This window comes from Peromyscus maniculatus, chromosome 1 (genome assembly GCF_049852395.1).
Source record: "Peromyscus maniculatus bairdii isolate BWxNUB_F1_BW_parent chromosome 1, HU_Pman_BW_mat_3.1, whole genome shotgun sequence".
Lineage (NCBI taxonomy): Eukaryota > Metazoa > Chordata > Mammalia > Rodentia > Cricetidae > Peromyscus > Peromyscus maniculatus.
Genome location: NC_134852.1, coordinates 10,737,976 through 10,760,264, shown reverse-complemented (window position 1 = coordinate 10,760,264; position 22,289 = coordinate 10,737,976). Strand labels below are relative to the sequence as shown.

Here is a 22,289-nt window from a genome sequence, read left to right as displayed (position 1 = left end):
CACACACACACACACACACACACTTCTAACTATGAAACACACTCTGACTAATCTGTAAAATGCTATTATATGTATATAATTTTAGTGTTGACCACATTCTGAGGAAATGAGATCTCACAGTAAGCCTCTTTTTCCACTGGTTCTCACAATCCTTCCACCATTTCTTACTTGATGTTCCTTCAGCCTTAGTTGTAGGAAATCTGTTGTAGATGGGTCTGCTGGAGGTGTAATCTGTACAATTACATGTTATCTATATTTGTATTTATTTCCATTTTTGGAATAGTGTTTTCTTTTGAGGCTAAACAAAGTTTATTTTGATGTTGGAGTTAGATTTATCAATGGGTGCAAGGGAAAATACTGTGATATTTGGAATGCAATTAGGAATTAACTTGTTTAGTAAAGTGGCAGTTGTAGATTTCTCCAAGGTCAAAGACTTCACTAGCTCTGGGTAGTTGGGTAGATTTCCAGAACCAGGCCATATTTCCTGTATTTGAGCAGAACTTGAGTCCAGTTAGATAGCTGTGATCTGCCACTAAGATATTTGTGCCACTGTTTCACACTTAATGTCACTGTGCTTCATGGTGGTCATGAAGAAGCTAAACACAGTTTCCATCCTTTACCTTTAGAAATGCCGAAACATCAGCAATAGCTTCCTGGTAACGCTTCTTGACCATAAATGGCTCAATGTGTCCACAATGACTAGTTTTAAAAACAATTACTTCGGTATTTGGGAGATGACTCATGGATTGAAACACTGACCATCTATCATCTCTCTCTACCTACCTATGTAGCTATTATTTATCACTTGATCATGTTTACCTGTCATCTTCAATCAATCAACACATCTGCCATTCAATCATTTATGTATTTGTTATATATCAAACTATCTTTCAGTTATCTATTTATCAATTATCTTTCTTTTATAGGTCATCTACTTTTGTCTGTCTGTATATCTTTTCTTTTTTTCTAGCTCTAGCTCTCATATTGGTATGTATATCCATAAGCATTTATATCCAATATAAGCACAGTCTTGAGAGCCACCCTTAAGGTATTTTGTCCCTCAGTGTCTCCTTTCCAGAATCCCATTGTCATCATGAAACCCAGATGATATATCATGGGTTGAATAGAGACAACCAAGTTCCACAGCTCAATACCCAGGTATAGCCACCTTGGTGGAACGCTAAGGAGAGTACAGTATCCTTGGATGCTACTACAATTAGCTAGTCTTGGTGTTAATAGAAGGTCTAGCTTTTGTGGAAGCCCTGTATTACTTGCTAACTTTCATTTCAGGACTCACTGAGAGGCAGGAGTTTGGTGTCCTGTGTGGCCATGATGTTAATATGGCCTCAGCCCAGTTAGCTTCTTGTCTGTGTGTGTTCAAAACAGACAAGATATTTGTGATAGAGTAGAATGCACAGGATGGTGCATTCTGATATCCTGACCACATATTTCTGTATCTGTTAATCCAAAGGCAAAAGAACAGTTCCTTCTTGAAATATTTAGTTTTCAATTGATCTTGGCTGGACTCTTAGGAGAGACAGAAGAGTCCTTCTGTGTGTATTTCTGACATGTAGGAAGGCTTTCCTCAAAGCATGTCTTTCAGTGCTCATATTTCTGATTCTATTTTTACCTTAAATTTCTTTTTGATTTTTTTCTGACAGGATTTATTATGCAGTTCAGTTTACATCCAGTTTATTAAGAACAGATTGACCTTAAACTCAAGTTTCATCTCTTTCAGCCTGCCAAATGCTGGGAATACACGTGTACATCACCATACTTGTATTTAACCACTTTTACTTTTATTTTTCATTGAGACAAGGTTTATTTGACTCACAGTTCCATCATTGTGAGTGAGTCACAGAGATATTCCCTAGAGACAGACAACAGGTCACATTGCATCAACAGTTAAAAAAAAAACAGCAGAGAACAATGAATGCATGCTTGTGCTCAGCTTGTTTTCTTCACTCTTAAACAGTTTGGGATACCTTGCCTAGGGAATTCTGTCATTACCTAAATAGTGGACAGGTCTTCTCACACCAATTAAATTAAATAGGTAAAATTTCCCCCAGATATGCCCATAGTCCAACTCTTTCTGATTTAGAGCAATTCTCTATCAGACTCTGTTTTGAAGTGACTCTAGATTATGGCAAATTGACATTCAAAATAAAAAATAACAATAGAAGAAAAAACAAGATGATACTACCATGTAAAATTGCTTAAAATCTTTAGACCCAAGTCTTACCACTTTATCTAACTATACCAACCAATCATGAGGATATACCAGAGGGACTGTTAGTCATCAGCACACCAAGGACACAGTTGCATATTCATATTTACTGATCCACTAGATCATCACAGCTGCTGGGAGTTCCTTTGCTTCACAGCCATGTCACCAGAGACCAGCCTCTCTCGGCACTCTTCCCTGTCCTCTGGATCTTACATTCTTTTCACTGGGTTCTCTTTTGTGTAGTTCCCTGAGTCCTGGAAGGTATTGATTTATGTTTCAAGATTGCTTTTTGTTGGAGGAGTTAGGGAGATGAGTTAGCATTGGATATGACCAACATACATTGTATACACACATGAAATTCCTTTCAAATTAAAAATTGCTTCTATTAAGAAAATATCTTCTTCATTTACTATGGTCTCCTATTCCCGTGAGAAAAGGAAGAGGCAGGGTGCTGGAGAGGCCCATAGAGATCCGCAATGATACCCCCACAATGGACTGTTGGCAATGGCTGAGAGACAGCCGGAGCTGATCTACTCTGGTGATGGGATGGCCAGGCACCCTAGTGGTCATGCCAGAAACCCCATCCAAGGACTGAGGAATCTGGATGCAGAGATCCACAGCTAGGCCCCGGGTAGAGCTCCGGGAGTCTAATTAGGGAGAAAGAGGAGGGTTTATATGAGCGAGAATTGTTGAGACCAAGGTTGGATAAAGCACAGGGAGAAATAGCCAAACGAATGGAAGCACATGAACTATGAACCAAAGGCTGAGGGGCCCCCAACTGGATCAGGCCCTCTGAGTAGGTGAGACAGTTGATTGGCTTGATCTGTTTGGGAGGCATCTAGGCAGTGGTACCGGGTCCTGTGCTCATTGCATGAGTTGTCTGTCTGAAAACTGGGGCTTATTCAGGGACGCTTGGCTCAGTCTGGGAGGAGGGGACTGGACCTGCCTGGACTGAGTCTACCAGGTCGATCTGAGTCCTCGGGGGAGGCTTTGCCCTGGAGGAGGTGGGAATGGGGCGTGGGCTGGGGGGAGAGGGAAGGGGGCAAGAGGAGAACAAGGGAATCCGTGGCTGATATGTAGAACTGAATGGTATTGTAAAATAAAATAAATGGAAAAATATATCTATTTACAATAAAAGGAAAAATGTAAAATAAAAAAAGAAAAGATTTTTTATTCCCAAGACCTTTTTTCTAGTTTTCTATCTCTCTTACACACACACACACACACACACACACACACACACACACACACACACTTGCTCTCTCTGTCACAGACATATACAAGTTGACAAAGATATATACAAATGTCATAATGAAACACAATACATTGTATGTTAACTTAAAAATCTAATAAAAATGGAAAACTACCAACTTACATTCAAATAAAGTTTACACATATAAAATACTTATTTTATGATCTAGTTAAAACAATTAATTTTGACAATTTTTGTGTTTGTGTTGTGTATTTTTATTAAGAATTTTTTTCATTCATTTTACACTCCAATCAAAGACCCCCCTCTTCTCTTCTCCTGCCCCCCCCCAGCCTGCCCATCCCAACAAAACCCACATTCCCCCACATGAGAAGGCAAGGGCCTCCCATGGTAGGTACATCCAGTAGAGGCAAATCCAAGCACTTCCTCCAGGCCCAAGTCTGCACAAGGTGTCCCATCATAGGTAGTGTGCTCCAAAAACCACGCTCATGCACCAGAGATGGATTCTGATCCTACCACCAGGGGCACCCAAGCAGATCAAGCTACAGAATTGTCTTGCCACACAGAGGGCCTCGTCCAACCAATGCAGGCTCCACAGCCATTGATTCAACTTTCATGAGTTCCAACTAGTTTGGTTTGGTCTCTCTGTATGTTTCCCCATCATGAATCTGATGCACTTGCTCATATAATTCCTCTACTCTCTCCTCCACTGGACTCCTGGAGCTCCACCTGGTGTTTGGCTGTGGATCTGTGCATCTGCTTCCATCAGTCATAGGAGAGCTCTGTGATGACAGTTAGGGTATCCATCGGTCTGATCACTGGGATAAGCCAGTTCAGTTCAGGCACCATCTCCATTATTTCTAGTAGTCCAAGCTGGGGTCATCATTGGGGATTCCTGGGGACTCCCCTAGCACTGGGTTTCTCTCTATTCCCATGATGTCTCCCTCTTTCATAGCTTTCCCATACTAACACTGTTCCAGCTTGACCAACCCAATCCCTTATGTTCTCATCCCCTACCCCCTACCCTCCATTGCCCAAAACTAATCCATTGTTTCTTCATGGAAATCTCAACTATTTCCTCTTCCCACGGAGATCCATGCATCCCTCTTGGGGTCTTCCCTGTTAGCTAACTTCTCTGGAGTTGTGGATTGTCATCTGATTATTATTTGCTTTCATTTAATATTCACTTGAGTGAGTACATACCATGTTTGTCCTTCTTAGTCTGGGGTGCCTCACTCAGGATGATATTTTCTAGTTCCATCCATTGGCCTGCAATTTTCATGATATCATTGTTTTTTTACTGCTGAGTGGTACTCCATTGTGTATATGTACCACATTTTTTAATCCATTCTTCAGTTGAGGGGCATCTAGGTTGTTTCCAGGTTCTGACTATTACGAATAATGGTGCTATGAACATAATTGAGTCGTGTCCTTTTGGCATGATTGAGTATTCCTTTGGTATATGTCCAAGAGTGGTATAGCTGGGTCTTGAGGAAGATTGATTCCTAATTTTCTGAGAAACTACCACACTGATTTCCAAAGTGGTTGTACAAGTTTTCACTCCCACCAACAGTGGACAATGAGTGTTCCCCTTGCTCCAATTCCTCTCCATCATAAGCCGTCTTCAGTGCTCTTGATCTTAGCTATTCTGACAGGTGTAAGATGGTATCTCAGAGTTGTTTTGATTTGCATTTTCCTGATGACTAAGGATGTTGAGCAATTCCTTAAATGTGTTTTGGCAATTTGAAATTATTTATTTGATAATTCTCTGTTTAGCTCTATAGCCCATTTATTAATTGGATTGATCATTATTTCGATGTCTAGTTTATGTTTTTTTTAAAAAATATATTTTGGATGTCAGCCCTCTGTCAGATATGGGGTTGGTGAAGATTTTTTTTCCATTTTGTAGGCTGTCATTTTGTCTTATTTACTGTGTCCTTTGCCCTACAGAAGCTTTTCAGTTTCAGGAGTTCCCATTAATTAATTGTTGCTCTCAGTTTCTGTGCTATTGGTGTTATATTTAGGAAGTAGACTCCTATGCCAATGTGTTCAAGACTATTTCCTACTTTCTCTTCTATCAAGTATAGTGTAACTGGTTTTATATTGAGGTCTCTGATCCAACTGGACTTGAATTTTGGACATGGCAGTAGCTATGGATCTATTTGCAATCTTCTACATGTTGACATCCAGTTATGCCAGCACCATTTGTTGAAGATGCTTTCTTTTTTCCATTGTGCAGTTTTGACTTCTTTGTAAAAAATCAGGTGTTTACAGGTGTGTGGGTAATTGTCAGAGTCTTCAATTCAATTCCATTGATCCACATGTCAGTTTTTATGCCAACACCAAGCTGTTTTTTTATTATTTGCTCTATAGTAGAGTTTGATGTCAGGGATGCTGATGACACCAGAGGTGGTTTTGTTGTACAGGATTCTTTTAATTATTCTGGGTTTTCTGTTTTTTCCAAATGCAGTTGAGTAGTGTTCTTTCCAGGTCTGGGAAGAATTATGTTAGAATTTTGATGAGCATTGCAATGAATGTGTAGATTGCTTTTTATAAGATTGCCATTTTTACTATTTTAGTCATACCTATCCAAGAGCATGGGAGATATTTCCATTTTTCTGCTGTCTTCCTTGATTTCTTTCTTCAGAGACTTAAAATTCTTGTCATACAGGTTTTTTACTTGCTTAGTTAGAGTTACAACAAGGTATTTTATATTATTTGTTGTTATTGTAAAGCGATGTTTCTCTAATTTCTTTCTCAGCCCATTTATCATTTGTATATAGGAGGGTTACTGATTTATTTGAGTTAATCATTTATCCTGCCATATTACTAAACAGTATCAACTGTAAGGTGTTCAATGGTAGAATTTTTGTTTTCACTTATATATACTATGATATCAGCTGCAAATTGTGAATGTTTAAGTTCTTCCTTTGCAATTTCTATCCATTTGATCTCCCTTTTTTGTCTTATTACTCTAGCTAGAACTTCAAGTACTATATTGAATAAATATATGGAGAGCAGACAGCCTTGTCTTATTCCTGATTTTAATGGAATCGCTTTGGGTTTCTCTCCATTTATTTTGATGTTGGCTGTTGGCTTTCTGTAAATTGCCTTTATTATGTTTAGGTATTTTACTTATATTCCTGATCTCTCTAAGATCTTCATCATGAAGGAGTCTGGTTTTTTTCAAAGGCCTTTTCAGGATCTAATGATATGATCATGTGGTTTTTTCTTTGAGTTTGTTTATATGGTGTATTACATTGACAGACTTTCGTATGTTGAACCACCCTTGCATCTCTGGGATGAAGCCTACTTGATCATGGTGGATAATTTTTTTGATGTGTTCTTGGAGTCTGTTTGCCAATATTTTATTGAGTATTTTTGCATCAGTGTTCATGAGGGAGTTTGGTCTGTAATTCTATTTCTTTGTTGCATCTTTGCATGGCTTGGGAATCAGAGCAACTGCAGCCTCATAAAAGGAGTTTGGTTATATTCCTTCTGTTTCTATTGTGTGGACCAATTTGAAGAGTATTAGAATTAACTCTTCTTTGAAAACCTGGTAGAATTCTGCACTGAAGCCATCTGGCTTTGGACTTTTTTTGTTTGGGAGACATTTTCTGTCTTTGTTTTTGTTTTTGAGACAGGGTTTCTTTGTGTAGCTTTGTGCCTTGTCCCGGAACTCACTCGGTAGCCCAGGCTGCCCTCCCAGGTTGGGAAACTTTTAATGACTGTTTCTATTTCCTTAGGGGTTATTTGTTTATTAACTGGCCACTGGGGCCAAGTTGGGCGTGTGTTACCAGGGGAATGGTTGGGGCCCAGGAATGGGCCCTAGGGGCAGGGCTCACTGGGTATGAACAGAGTCACTTACCTCTAGTCCTGATGAGAGCTGGCAATAGATTTATTGGTTTCTTCCAATTTCTTGTTTGTCTTTTCTTCAATTTCTTTAAGGGAATATATGGTGGTATTGTGTTCCCCAAAATATTGTACACCCTAATAAACTTATCTGGGGTCAGAGACAGAACAGCCACTAGATACAAAGGCTAGAAAATGGTGGCACTCACACCTTTAGTCCTAGTACTCCAGAGGCAGAAATCCCTCTGGATCTCTGTGAGTTCAAGGCCACAATGGAAATGGCCAGGCATGGTGACACATGCCTTTAATCCCAGAAAGTGAGCCTTTAATCCCAGGGAGTGGTGGTAGAAAGCAGAAAGGTATGTAAGGCGAGAGAAACTAGAAGCATTTGGCTGGTTAAGCTTTTGGGTTTTGAGGAGCACAGTTCAGCTGAGAGCCATTCAGATATGAGGACAAAGAGGCTTCCAGTCTGAGGAAACAGGACTAGCTGAGAAGTTGGCCAGGTGAAGTTAGCTGTGGCTTGTTCTGTCTCTCTGGTCTTCCAGGTTCACCCCAATAACTGGCCTCAAGTTTGTTCTTTATTAATAATAACTTTTAAGATTCATGCTACAGGAATATTTCATTTCTTCTTTAAATCCTCTAGCATCTTCATGGAGTTCTTTTTAAGGTTGCTTTCTTCTGCTTCTTCTACATTGTGATGTTCAGATATTGCTGTTGTAGAAGGGCTAGGTTCTGGTGCCATATTGCTCTTTATGTTGTTGTATGTATTTTTGCATTGGCATCTACCAATCTTTTCCTCCAATAGGTGTAAGATGTGCCTATGTCTGACTGAGCTGCTATTTGTCCAATCTGTGCTTGCTGTTTCTGTGTCTCAGGGGCCCCTTTGGGTCCAATCTTACCTCTTGGTCTAATTGAAGTCAGCAGATTCTGTATCTCAGGGAGCTTCTCTTGGTCCAATTCAAGCTAGCTGATTCTGTATCTCAGAGAGTCACTCTTGGTCTTATCAGGGCCCTTGTTACAGTCAAAGCTGGCAGATTCTGTGTCTCATAAGCCCCTGATGTCGCAGGGCCATGAGTATTGGATTAGGGTGTGGGTCTTGTAGATTGCTGGGTCCAAAGGGTGGTTTTGGTGGAGGAGCCTGCCCATAAGAGTTTTCCCTTCTGGCCAGCAACAGGGGCAGTGTTGGGTGGGGATTCCTGGAGATGGGCTGTGTCCCAGGGCTTATGTTATAGAGGCTTGTGTATGTTTTATACATATGAATTTTTCTTTTTTGAAATTAAGGTATTTTCTTAGCATACAAAATAATGGTATCATGATATTTTCATAGTACATACTGTACCCTGTTCTTGTCTCATCCCTCTAATATCTTTTCAGTTTTTCTTTTGCACCTTAGTTTTCTGCTGCCTAATCCCAAAACATTTCCTGAGTTCTTCTGATTTTACACCACTAACACATAAGGACAGACTGTCTAATTTCACCATGAGAAAACACACATTTCATGTCACACACACATTCATATTTATATCAAGATTATTCCTTTAAAAGAAAATATCAGATTTATCTTTACTGTCTTAACTTATTTAACTTGAGGACCCCCAGTACTATACATTTTCTTGCATATGGCATAGCTCTATTCTTTATGGCTGCATAAAAATCCATTTGAGATGCATGAACAGCATTTCTTAACACACTCATGTGCTGATAGGCATCTATCCTGGTTCCCTATCTTGGCTACTGTGAACACTGCAAGAATAAATACAGGTGTATTGGTAGAAGTATTAAGGCAACTCTATGTAGTTAAAAGGGAGGTTTATTTTCTTGGGTAACTTACAAGCAAAGGGATAGGTTACAGGGTTGGGGAAAGGTGTAGTGCAGTCCAATGGTCTTCTCTGGAGAACTCTGCTTGGTCTACCTCCAGCATCTAGGATCCAGGAACCAAGAGCACCGGCACATCTGGATCTCAGGTCTTAAGGGCTCATGTCTCAGCCCAGCCTCATAGGTGTGACAGTTACCAGAAGTCTCAATGGGGGTAGTACTTCCAGGTCAAACCTGGAACAGCTACCCACTGCATCTCTCCCTTTTGTCTAAATAAGAAAGTTCTAACCTAATACAAAACTATATACAATAGGAATGATTATCAAATATTGTCCATGAGTAATAAGGAATAATGACCTAGACAAGATGGAACTACAACCAACACAAACAATATCAAACAAGGGACACATACTAAAATCCAGAGAAGTCTGGAGCATGGGTAGATGGCATGTTACAGAGATCATTCTAAAAGGTGCCCAATCCTTAAGAACCTGAATCTAATACTTAATATGTTCTAGCTAAGATAGAAGATTGTAACTAACTGTTAAGTCTTCAATCCCAACTAAAAAAAGGCAGATCTCAGGGAATCCTGTTGTAGAAGGGGAGGAAGAATTGTGGGAATAAGAGGGCTAAAGGACACCACGAGAAAGCCCACAATATGAACTCACCTGACTCAGAGAGACTTGTAGAGCCTGAACTCACAACCAGAGAGCTTGCATGGCACTGACCCAGGTCCTCTGCATATATGTTATAGTTTTGATTATTATATGGTGTGGAGATATTTTTTCTGGTCCTATCTATTTGGTGTTCTATAAACTTCTTGTTCCTCATAGGCATGTTGTTCTTAGGTTGGGAAAATTTTCTTCTATGATTTTGTTGAATATATTTTCTGCTTCTTTGAGTTGGGGTTCTTCTTCTTATATTATATTCCTCTTACTCATAAGGTTGGCCTTTTCATAATGTCCCAGATTTCCTGGATGTTTGTGTTCATAATGTTTTAGAATTAACATTTTCTTTGACCAATTCATCTTCCTCCCTCCAAGATATCCATGCCTGTGATTCTCTCTACTATTTCATTTATTCTGTTGGTGTTTGCATCTGTAGTTCCTGTTTAGTTACCCAGATTTTCCATTTCCAGAAGTCCCTCCTTTTATGTTTTCTTTATTGTTTCTATTTCCATTTTCATGTCTTGAAGAGTTTCCTTTACCTGTCTGTTTTTCTATTAGCTTTTTTGGCATTAGTTACGAGATTTATTTATTTGTTCCTATGTTTTTGTCTTTTCTTCAATTTCCTTAAGGTATTTTTAAAATTTCCTCTTTAGGAACCGCAATCATCTCCATAAAGTTCATTTTAAGATCATTTCCTTTGCTTCATGTGGGTTGGAATGGTCTTGCTGTAGTAGGATAGCTGGGCTCTGGTGGTGCCATGTTGTTCTTTCTGTTGTTGATCATGTTCTTACACTGGTATTTAGGCATGTCATATTTGGATGATTATAGGTCAACGTGTTGATCCCCGAGGTTGCCACAACTCTGACTGTTTTATTAGAAGCCAGGCTGTTTCTAATAATCCAAGGTAAGACACCACCCACTGCCCACTAATACACCTTAAATCCTGCCCAACCGCTTCAGAATGCACCCTCTGGCCAAGGCTCTATTTTCTAAACTATAACTTTGACAGAAGACTTCTGCTTTACTGGAGGCCTGTATAGTTCCAGGGACCCAAAGACATTGCCTACTGACACTAACATCTCTTAAAGTCCATCTATCAGCCCCCAAGAGTATCCCCTCTTCTTGGCTTCATACTCTACCCCACAACTTCAGAAGAAGCCTTCTGTTTACCTAAGGCAAGGCTGGATCTAGGGACCCAGGGTAAGACACTACTCACTGCCAGTTAAGATTCCCTAAAGGTCACCCAACAGCTCCCAACTGCACACTCTCCCTTGATCTCCAAATTCCAGACCACAGCTTGGTCAGATAATTTTTACTATACTGAAGGCCCCACTGTACTAGGAATCCAAGAGATCAAGCAGCACCCAGACACCTCAGTCAGGTGATTTTTAAAGGCCAAGTACCTAAAGTAAACATTCTGTCTATGTGTAAACAGAATATCATCTGGTACAAAGAAAGCTTTTATTTGCAGGAACAGAAAAGGAATTGTTAAATTTATATAATACCAGGCAATGACAAAAATAATCACTAAGCAGAATAAACACAATCACTTTAACATTTGCAAATTCAATTTTGATATCTAGTTATATTAATCACAGAAATTTTAAACTTTTAAACATATAGTTAGCCATCAATGTAACATTAACTATTCCAAAGTATAAGGAGATACTTACGGGTGCATGGGTGACACGAAATTTGGTTCACCTACAAAAGCCAATGTCAGCATGGGTGAAGATAAAGGAAACCTGCATCCCTGGGTTCCCTGCATATTGTGCAGCTTGGTTAACTCGAGGGTCTCCTCTGCTTTTGTTATTACTCATATGAAATTAGGGAGGACCCTTGTGAATTATGTATGTTTCAGCATCTTCCTGGCTCTTTTGAAGTTTAGGTTAGTTCTGGTGACTTAATTATTTCTCTTCCAAAAGGCAATGTTCCAATTCTGAGGAACTAACTTTTCAACAGGAAGGTAATTGAAAAATAAGAGAATCAGGTGCTTACTTCAACCACACCTTAGAAAATGTTTCAATAATGGGGATGTATACATTGAAATATTAAAGAAATATGAGGATGGTTCTGGTGAGAGAAGACTTGGACATACAGCATTTGGGGTGCACAGTACAGCAAATGATAAAACCCAATGTTAAGAGTAGGCTTTCAGAATGATGTCAGCAGGAGAGTTAGAAAGACAAGTTTGGGTAATTGAATGTGAATATTTTATATATATATATATATATATATATATATATATATATATATATATATATATGAATATTGAGTGTGAATATATGAAATTGTTTTTAAACCCATTATGTTGTATAACATGATTACATATTAGTAACATACACTAATAAAGAGTGAGCCTCTTGTTGATCTGCAATCATGAGAACTCAATGTGGTTACAGCTTCATGTCCATCAAGAACTTACAGCTAGTCAGGTTGTAGAGGTCTGCCAAAGTGAAATGAAATATAGACCCATGAACTAAGCAAAATATTTTTATTTCTGTTGAGTGGGTAGTGAGGACTATAACCTTTGTAAGTAAAGGAAAGCCACGTTCAGAACCATATTAAAATAATGAAGCATGGTCCCAAAGTTAGAGACCTCTGTCTTCACATTCCAGCTGTTGTTTCACTGTATGTACTAGTCTTTACTGGAGATAGGACTGTGGTCTCCACAGAAGACTTCCTCAGATCTTTCTTTGAGAACTCATGGGATGAAGAAGATCTTTCATCTCAGCTTAACATTTCCTGACTTCCATGTACACACTGGGATCTGTGGAAAATTCCTTGGGAATCTGGGAATCGGGAGTGGTCAATTTTTGTTTGAAGATCATCTGATCAAATTTTAAGTATGTCACCTCCTGCACTTCTTCTCTTTCAGGGTCCTAGAAAGAGGTAAATGTCAAGTGATGTTGTGTGCACACATTCTTGCAGTGAATGAAGAATATTAGACTGTATGGAAGAGGCAGACTCAGGACATTACCTGACTGTTCAGTATTGTTCTCACGTCAGAGTCTTGGTCCATGATGGCTGCATTTTTGGGGGACAGAAGTAATCAAACACACACAATAAAGTACTTCTGCACTCTCATTTCAAATCAGAATTACTAGTGAGAGATATGGGAGATATGTTAAAACCCAAGGTTGCTCACCCACTGCAAATTAGAACCAGATTTTCTGCTGCTTTATGTTCACAGCCCCATTCTACAATGCTGAACCCTAGAAATTCTTTCTTCAGCACATACTCTCTGCCCTCCTCCTCCCCTCCCTTTGCTTCCTCCTTCTCTCCCTGCTTCTCTCTCTCTCTCTCTCTCTCTCTCTCTCTCTCTCTCTCTCTCGTTAAACCTTCTCCTTGATATTAGTGCATGCTTTGGATGTGAAGATGCAGAAGATGCATTGAGGAATTATTCATTGTCTGAAAACTGTGGGGAAGAGCAAGGGCTGTGGGTTTTCTCTAGAAAGCTCTGCCATAGTTTCCCTGTCTTGGTCAAAGTATTTTTATATAAATTAAGAATACACACCTCTATTTCTATGCTCTTGTTTTCTCACACTATTCAGATGACTTTCACTGGCTTGTTCCTGAGACTTACTCTTTTTGGCAGAGCAAAAAGAAAAAAGGATGATGATGAGGAAGACAAGAATCATGGTCACTGACAGTCCAATCAGCATATGCAGGTTCCTGTGGGTATCTGGAGGAAGATGTGAACCAAGTAACAGGTAAATCTTAGTATCCCCATTTTGACAGATTGCATGGTATTTATCGATTGATGTATAATTGATATAATATTGCTTTAGGACGAGAGTCTTGATGGAGAACCCACTAATAATATCCTGCTCAATATAAACAGCATTAAATGAACTTCTAATGAATTATGATTATATCCATATATGAATATATTTCTCAACTCTCACCAGAGGAATCTACATTTGTGATAGATGGTGACTAATACAGATACCAACAACTGGGCAAGTTGTGGAGATGAAGACACTATAGAATTATGGCACTAAATGAGATGTTCACATCTCAAATCCTTCTCCAAATGTTCAGTATCATTGTGAAAGCTATGGAGGAAGAGATTGCAAAAAGAGGCTATGGATAACTATAAGAAAGCTGTCTTCTGTACACTGAGGGCAGGTGAATATATGAACTTCACAGGAGGTTGAGATAGCATGCTCAAGAATGGTGCAAGTTCAAGCATGACCAAATGTCATCATGGAGAGTGGAGGTGGACATGAAGTCCCATCCCTAGTCAAGGGGCTATGGGCTATTTGTGATTGTTGGGAGAATGAGTGTCAGTTTCAGGAGAGTTTCTACTAGTAAATTGACTATGCTCCAGCAGAGGTCCACATATCCAGGAATATATTGGTGTTATGCAAGTGGCAGAAAACTGCAGGACCCTAGGTTCAAATCGTGTTCAGTAGCTAAATCTGAGATTGAGATCAGTGCTCATTAGATCTGCTTTGCTTCTGTGACACCTTGAACTAAACATTTAATTCTCTTGTAGGGAAAAATTGAAGTCAAGTCTAATCTGTCAGAAGTAGCATTTTTTTATATAAAATTTCCCCTTCCGCTCACTTGTTTCCTTCTTCAGGCCTCATCACCTCCTCTCCAGGAGGAACAGAGCTAGAATGAGAACTTCATTGATCCTGGCAAGGGAGAAAACTTACTCTCCTTTTCACTCACTAAGGTCTCAGGTACACAAATTAGAGATGAATAGTCATTAAATTTCCCATGCTGCTCTAAATAACACCTAATGTTGCTGAGATCAAGAATCAGAGAGGGGAGATGAAGATGATAAGAATACAGAGTCAAGAAGGAGCTGAAACAAAAATAAACCAAAGAGCTTTTGGTCCCTAATTTTCCACAATAGAGAAGAGGAATCAGTTACTCACTAGTTGTGGAGTCTGCTTCTGTGCTTGAGGTGAAATTTCTTGTTGAGTTAACTAGAGAAGGGGACATGAGAGGGAGAAAGTTCATCAGAGGCTGTCTGCCTTCCCCTTAAGGAAAGTTTTTTAAATTTGGAGAGTGAACACCACCCACTCCACCTCTTAGTGCTGAGCCTGTAGAGTTATAGGATGACATTTAGTGGATTGCTTCTGGGTGTTGGCTCTCTCTTTGGATTTCAAGTTTTGATGATTCATAGGACTGCTGTGGGAAGATCTATGTGAGCAAGAGTTCAAGAGGGCTGCTCCATCTCTGCTCTGCCCAAAATGATATGAAGCTCATTCTTAATGAATCTGGACAGACTCATTTTTATATCTGCCTCTATACACAGACATCCCAGTGTGGATGCAAAGTCATATAAATAGTTTTTGGGAGACTTCTTTCTGTTATTTTGTAATCTGCTACCAAGTGCTCAATTGCATGTTTTTTTCTTTTTTTTTACAATAGGTTTTCAGTTGACATATAATTCTTTCCCTTTCCCCTCTCCAGTCCCTCCCAGCAACCCTTCCTCCAAGCTTTCTCATATCGCCACACCACTCTTTAGTTGATAGCCTCCTTTTCATTGAAAATTATTGTTATATGTATATCTAAAGATATGCATATTCACATATATATGTACACATGTCATATACACATACATATATACATACATGTACATATATATCGCATATGCATACACACATATATAAATGTAGCACACACACGCATGACATTAGCACTCACAGCAATCCTTCTCTGTAGCTCCCAATGCTACTTTCTCTCTATCATCGATTGGAGGATTCTGAGACATGGCTTCAGGATTTCATTAGTCACATGGTATGAGATATATATGAAGTTCTCTTACCTGTGACAGGAAGGTACAAGGGGTCACTTGGGGTTGACCACAAATAGGAAGAGTTCCTGAATGAGCCATAGCATCTATAGTACCCTGCCTGGACCACAGGACCAAGATGGAAGTTGACTTGGAATGTTCCATTGTGGCTCTTCACTGAAGGCAGCCCTTGTTCATTGGGTACCCCTTCCCTGGACAGATGGAACATGTCAAACTGAAGATCAGAGACACAGGACAAGGTCATGTTCTCTCCTGACATCACCACAGGACCCATTAGGGCTGACAGAAAAGGTTTCTTGTATAAACCTGGAAGAAAAGAGGAAGAGACAGTTAGTTACCAGTGTTCATTCACTTCTCAGTGTTCCTCTGCCTACTTCTATTTCTTTGATCTCTCTCTGCCTCTTACCACCTCCCTCTCTCTATTTCTCCCTTTCTTTTCTCCTCTCTTCCTCTCCTTCTCTCTCTTTATTTCTATGTTACCATCTTTAGTCTATGACCTCACTCTGGACTCAAATATTTTTGCTTAATTATATTTTCTGCCTCTATTTACATGGGTTCATTCCATCTGTCTTTTAAAGTTTGTTGTTATGATCATAATTAATTTTATCTAGCAATAACCTTTCATAATGAAATATTCATATGCATGCATAATATATTTTTATGCTTGTTTTAAGTTTTGAAATTGAACTATATATCATTTAGTGTTTTAAAAATTATTGTTACATATATAATAATAGATGTATAATATTAACCATATTAATTAACCATATTAAGGCTAGTATTCTTAATTGCCCTTCTAATTCCAATAATCACATTCATTTTACTAATTGGTCTTCTTTATATTTTGGGTTTTCCAGTTGTTTTGCAAGTCAATGGACTCAATTAGATTTGCTCATTATTTTGTTTTAATTAGCATACCAAGTAAGAGTCTTCATTATGTCATCCTCATACAGCTCATTTTGTTCATTTTCCTCCCTGTTCCCTTTCTTGTATAGCATTGCTGATCTCTTTATTCCCCTCATTTCCTCCTCCATGTCATATGTCTTTCATTTATTTCCCACCCCTCTCTATTAAACTTTTCTTCTCATGGTCACTTGCTAATTTCATGACCTATAACTTTGTCATCCTATATATGATAAAAATCTAGAATTTAATATCATTTTATTTTTCTTTGTAGGTCTTGAATCTGTTTACACATCTGTGTTAATTAGTCTCTCTTTTCAAAGTAGAGAATATTATATATATATATATATATATATATATATATATATATATATATATATATATATATATATATATCTTGAACAATGGCCATGGTGATCTTCCCTCTATTGTTACTCTTAGTGTGTGTACTGCTCAAGTGTGATCTGTCATCTACTTCCCAAGCCCTTAGTTCAGAATTTGGTTTTTGCTTCTACCTTTATAAGTCTTCTACCAAGAGAGCCAGACATATCATGTGTCTGACAAGCTCTGTTTTGGCATATTTAACATCTGCTATAATTTTTTCCATCTCTACTTTCAAAGTTTCCATTCAGGCTTCTGTCTTTTTGTAGTTTTTCTCTTAGCACACATTCCATGTTTACTAATTCATAGTCCTTTCTGGGTTTCCATCTGTGTGAAAGCATAAGGATTCAAGTGTTTCATTAAAACACTTCTAGGCCTATGCATGGTTCAAATTGCTATAAGGCATTCCTGATCCAGAATCAAAAGCATTGTTTCCTCCCAAATATGTTGATGAATTAGCATCCTGACTTTACTGCTCTTAGAGCATCCCTTCCATGCTTCTAAATTTGCTCTTGACTTGAGTTCCTATATTATTTTCCAACTGCTAACATAACAAAAACCAATTATATCTCAGGTCAGCCAAATGATCTGTCTGGCTCTCTCGACAGAGTTCTTATTGAGGTAGAAGTCAAAATTTTCTGAATGTTGGTAGAAAGACTTCATTCTCTCTGGTTCATATTCTGCTCACCTAATTGCCACATTCTGTGTATCTCTACTTATGACTCCTTTGCACCTTCCTGTATCTATGCTTTATGTTATAACCAAGGGTCTGCTCTTATATATTACTTTTCATTGTCTATATCAGTAAAATACTCAACAAGGTTGCCTTTATGTAAATTTCCCACACTCATTTTCTTGTGGCCTCCCACAGCTTTTAGTGTATAGAATATTTTTTTTGTATCACAAAGAGAATGAAAAGTGTGTATGCACCCTCTTACCTGTGATATTTATATCAATGGGGACACTAGAGTGTGACCACTCATATGGTGAATGATTGTAAGAACCATAGCATTTGTAAGTTCCAGCATGGTCAGGTGTCACAGGACCTATTGAGAAGTTGGCCTGGGAACCCCCAAGATGATGTTCTGCCGAAAGTTCGAGAGAGTCCTTGATTGTTCCATTTTTATGTGAAGTCAAAATGAAGGTTTCAAACATAATCTCTGATCGACACTCCAGTGTCACCTTCTCTCCTAAATTCACCAGGGGAGGTTGTAAGGCCAAAAGGAAAGGCTTCTTGTAGATTCCTAAGAATAAAAAAATTGTACGAACCTGATCAAAATCTCTGTGTCCTTGAAGACCTATGGTTCCCCTCAATGGTCTGTGCTCCCTGTTAGTGCTCCAGGGCACTTGTTCTTGTCAATTTCAACTCTAGACACAGACTTCTCTATCCTCTTGTGTCCATTTCCTGCTTATCTGACTCTAGGATTATCACAATATTTTCCCACTGGCTTGTTTCAAGAATGTGTCTTTTCAACCCTTTTTTTCGTAGGCCCTATTGTCTTTTTCTAAGACTGGAAAGTGCAGGAAACATGGCAATTTTCACACCAGGCTGCTCTATGTGTCCTTTCTATGCAACTTTGGATAAAGTATAATCCTTGGCAGAATGAAGGGATTAGTATTGAACATGGTTATCAGGGAAACACTTCTAGCCCTATCCATGGTTCAAATAGCTATAAGGCATTCCTGATCCAGAATCAAAAGCATTGTTTTTGATTCTCCTCCCAAACATGTTGATGAAGTAGCTTCCTGACTTTAGTGCTCTAAGAGCATCCCTTCCATCCTTCTAAATTTGCTCTTGACTTGACTTCCTATATTAGTTTCCAATTGCTAACATAACAAATTACCACAATTTTCATTCTTAAAATGAATACAAGTATTGTGGAGATCAGAATTCTGAAAAGGCCAAATGGCACAAATCAGGTTTCTTCAGGGAGAGTAACTACTGAAATCACTAGGAAAGTATCCAATTTTTGCCCGCCAACTTCTAGAGCCTCATGCATTCCTTGGCACTTGGACCCTTCCTCCATGTTCAGAGTTTGGGACACAGTATCTCCCTCATGATGCTTGTTTTTCCCACAAATGGATTTTTCCCTATTTTGTTATACCAACTTTTGTAGTTCTACAGACCTAGAATAATTCAGGATATTCTTGCATCCTGATATCAACTTGTTAAGATCTGAGTTCCATCTTCCAGCCCAACTTTTCCTTAACTTATCTAACACTCAGGAAGCCTTAGGGACTAGAAAAATGCATGACCTTGTACATCTTATAATGCCCAGAACATTATATATTTCTCTGTGTTGAATATTCCTTTATAAGTCCAAACATCTTACTAACACTATTTCTGAAAATTCCAGGGTTGGGAGATTTGGGGAAATGAAAGGAACTCAAAACATCATTTCTAACCTGAAATTATGATCTCCACAGGGTCACTTATTGCTAAAGTTTTAAAAGAGTAATGAGAATCAAAACCATGGCATCTGTATGTCCCTGCATGTGCTGATGTCACAGGATTCAAGGCAAATTTCTTCTGGAGTGGTCTTCCCTGGATCTGAGGGATAGGATTACCATGTTCTTTGTACAACTTGAATGCATAATAGTTACGATGAGAGTCACATTGAAGTTCCACATGCTGTCCCAAAGGAACAATATGGCTTGGCCAGGCAGAGAGTGAAGGCTTGTTATGACTCCCTGCAGAGAAATGCACAGAGAAAATATTTAATGATGCTCCTTCATCCCTGAGAGCTGAGTCTCCAATTTTCTCTTCTTTGGGGTCCTTTGTATAACACTTTTCTCTGAATTGATAGTGATGTTCAGGAGATTCAGAAAGTAAACACACTTTCTCTGTCATGGAGAGGTGAAACATTCAACATTTATTGGTGGCCCTTCCCAGCTCTGTAGAAAGAGTGACACTCTGGACCAGCTGAGCTCTGAGTGTTAATGTCTAAGACCTGTTGGTCTGCCTGCAAGTTTTGCACTGAGCGCCAGGGTTTTGGCTTCATGATAATCCCTCATTTTGGGGTGTGCTTTAAGTAAGGTTTGAGTCACCCTTGCTTCTGTGAGTAACCCCTCATCCACACTGCTATCAGTAACAGAGTAAACCCATAGATTCATAGAGTTATGCTTTGGTGCAATCACTGTTTGCTCTGCTATGGTTTCTTTCATGAGTCGGTTTGTATGTGTTATACACAATAGGGTCATTTTGAAGTGATGAGTGTGAGAGACTGTGGTGTTTAGAATAGTTATGGTCCACATAGACTCTTCTGTTTAATTGCACGGCACATAGGGAATATCACTAAGAGGAGGTATGGCCTCATTGGAGTAGGTGTGGCCTTGTTGGAAGTATGTCACTGTGGAGGCATGTTTTGTGGACTCTTGTGCTCTAGATATTAACAGTGTGAAACACAGTCTCAGTCTGCTGCCAGTGGATCAGAATGAAGAAATCTCTGCTCCTTCTCTAGCATCATCATCATGACTGCCTACACACTGCTAGGTTTTCTACCATGATTTTAGTGGACTAAAACTCTAACTGTAAGTGTTTCCTTTTATTAGATATTCCATGGTCATGGTGTCTCTTCACAGAAATAGAAACCCTAAGACAAAGACTGTAAGTGTTATCAAACCTACCATATATATGGTATATCTGTCATGTTAAGATATTCTAACTGAGAATTGTGAGTTTGGAATCGTGAAGTAAATTTCATCATGAAAATATTATAATTTTAGAAGAAATTACACCCAAAATGTAGAAGAAAATGTTAGTGTGATTGAGATGATAGATCACAATTGATGCCACCAAGGGACCAGAAAATGTCATTTCCTGATTCACCAACTCTAGAAATCTAACAATGTTCACATGAGAATTATATCATGAATATTCCAAAACTCATGGACGATGGAGAGATAGCCCCCAGCACCACAGAATTGAGATCTAGAACAACGATGAGGAATGAGTCTTTAGAAATACTTTGCCCATTATGTACTATTGTAAAAATTTTCATTCACAGAGTTTATACAGGCTCATTTTTCTATACTAAATGTGATAAGCTAGAGGCTGATAGATACTTCTTCCATCATTTCAAGGCCCCATTTATGTGAAATATAGGGAGTCTAGTATAACTCAGCATCTTGTTTATTTGTATTTAGAATCGATTTGGACTCATAATGGCCAGCCCATGAATCTTGTTAATTTATCTGCATCCTGAGGAATGAGACAATAGCTACTCTCTGTATTTACGACTATGTAGACTCCAAGGTATACTACCAGTCAGCTCTGGTGGACATCTTGCAACACTGGCCACCTAGCAGCCATCATAGACCCTAGCCAGAGACTGTTCCTTATTGAAGAGTGTTTTGAGGCCTCTTAAACCACCAGGAAGTACATCCAGCAACAGCATCTGATCTCAAAATACAGGAAGGAACCCAGCCGAACGATAGAAGCTGACACCAAAGTCAGTCAATCCAGGGTCGCAACAAGTTGACCTGACTACTATTACCAGTTATACTAAATAGTAAAGGTCTATTTAGCAACACTGAACTCCTCTACATGGCAGAGGAGTTCATTATTATTAGTGCACAGGCACCCAAGTGTAAGCATAAGAATTAAAATCAGAGATGTAAAACTTTACAGAGAACAATGTTGAGACTCAAGAAGAAAACACAAAAAAGGGAGACCTATAAACCTCATGATGAATGATTCCCAGAGTGTTTTTAATTAAGTTACAGAAGTATAAGAAACCACCAACAAAACAAGAGCATATATCTGCTGCTCATGGACAGGCCAGAACAGTCAGAAGAACAGGTGAAGGCCACACCAGCATGAAGAGCAGATAGGCTGCCCTCCACCACATGCAGCTCTCTGAATCAGTAGGTTCAGTTTCCCAAGACTCAATATGCCACCACCGTTCTTGACCTACTATCCAGCAAAACTTTAAATCACCATATCTGGGAAAAGCAACATATTCCAAGATAAAGTCAAATTCAAACAGTATCTATCTCAAGATCCAGCCCTACACAAATACTAGAAAGACATCTTCATCCCAATAACTTTAACTACACCAATGTAAAAACAGGAAATAAATAATTTCACACTAGTAAAGACAAATAATGGAAGAACATGTATGTTAATATATTTGCCAACAACCCCCCAGAAACACACACACACACACACACACACACACACACACACACACACACAGAGAGAGAGAGAGAGAGAGAGAGAGAGAGAGAGAGAGAGAGAGAGAGAGAGAGAGAGAGACTACCACTACCACCACCAAAATAACAGGAATTAACAATCATCAGTCATTACTATTTTGGGTATCAATGGACATAATTCTTCAATAAAGAGATCCAGACTATGAGAATGTTGTGAAAACCAGACCCAACCTTCTGTTGCATACAAGAAACACCACTAATATCAAAGGTAAACATCACCTCAATATCTCAGAATAAAGCACTGGT

At 38.9% G+C, this 22,289-nt stretch overlaps 1 protein-coding gene across 1 annotated transcript; it reads right to left on the bottom strand.

The window, feature by feature from the left end:
* Positions 1-12,057: 12,057 nt before the first annotated feature.
* Positions 12,058-19,680, bottom strand: LOC121826237 (killer cell immunoglobulin-like receptor 3DL1). Its single transcript, XM_076564223.1, has 6 exons — positions 19,236-19,680; positions 17,768-18,073; positions 15,527-15,851; positions 14,662-14,684; positions 13,332-13,457; positions 12,058-12,799 (listed from the first exon to the last, which is right to left on the bottom strand). Exons 1-6 carry the CDS (start codon positions 19,678-19,680, stop codon positions 12,741-12,743), a joined length of 1,284 nt encoding a protein of 427 aa, XP_076420338.1. The 3' UTR covers positions 12,058-12,740.
* Between the last annotated feature and the right edge of the window lie 2,609 nt (positions 19,681-22,289).

Bases quoted from the DNA above. Each gene is read 5' to 3' on its own strand.
- LOC121826237 (XM_076564223.1), bottom strand. From the start codon at position 19,680: ATGACAGAGAAAGTGTGTTTACTTTCTGAATCTCCTGAACATCACTAT. The intron at 15,852-17,767 runs GTAAGAGGGTGC...CTTTTCTTCCAG, and splicing joins CATTGATATAAATATCACAG to GTTTATACAAGAAACCTTTT. The intron at 14,685-15,526 runs GTGACTAATGAA...TTTCACCTCAAG, and splicing joins TCATATATATCTCATACCAT to CACAGAAGCAGACTCCACAA.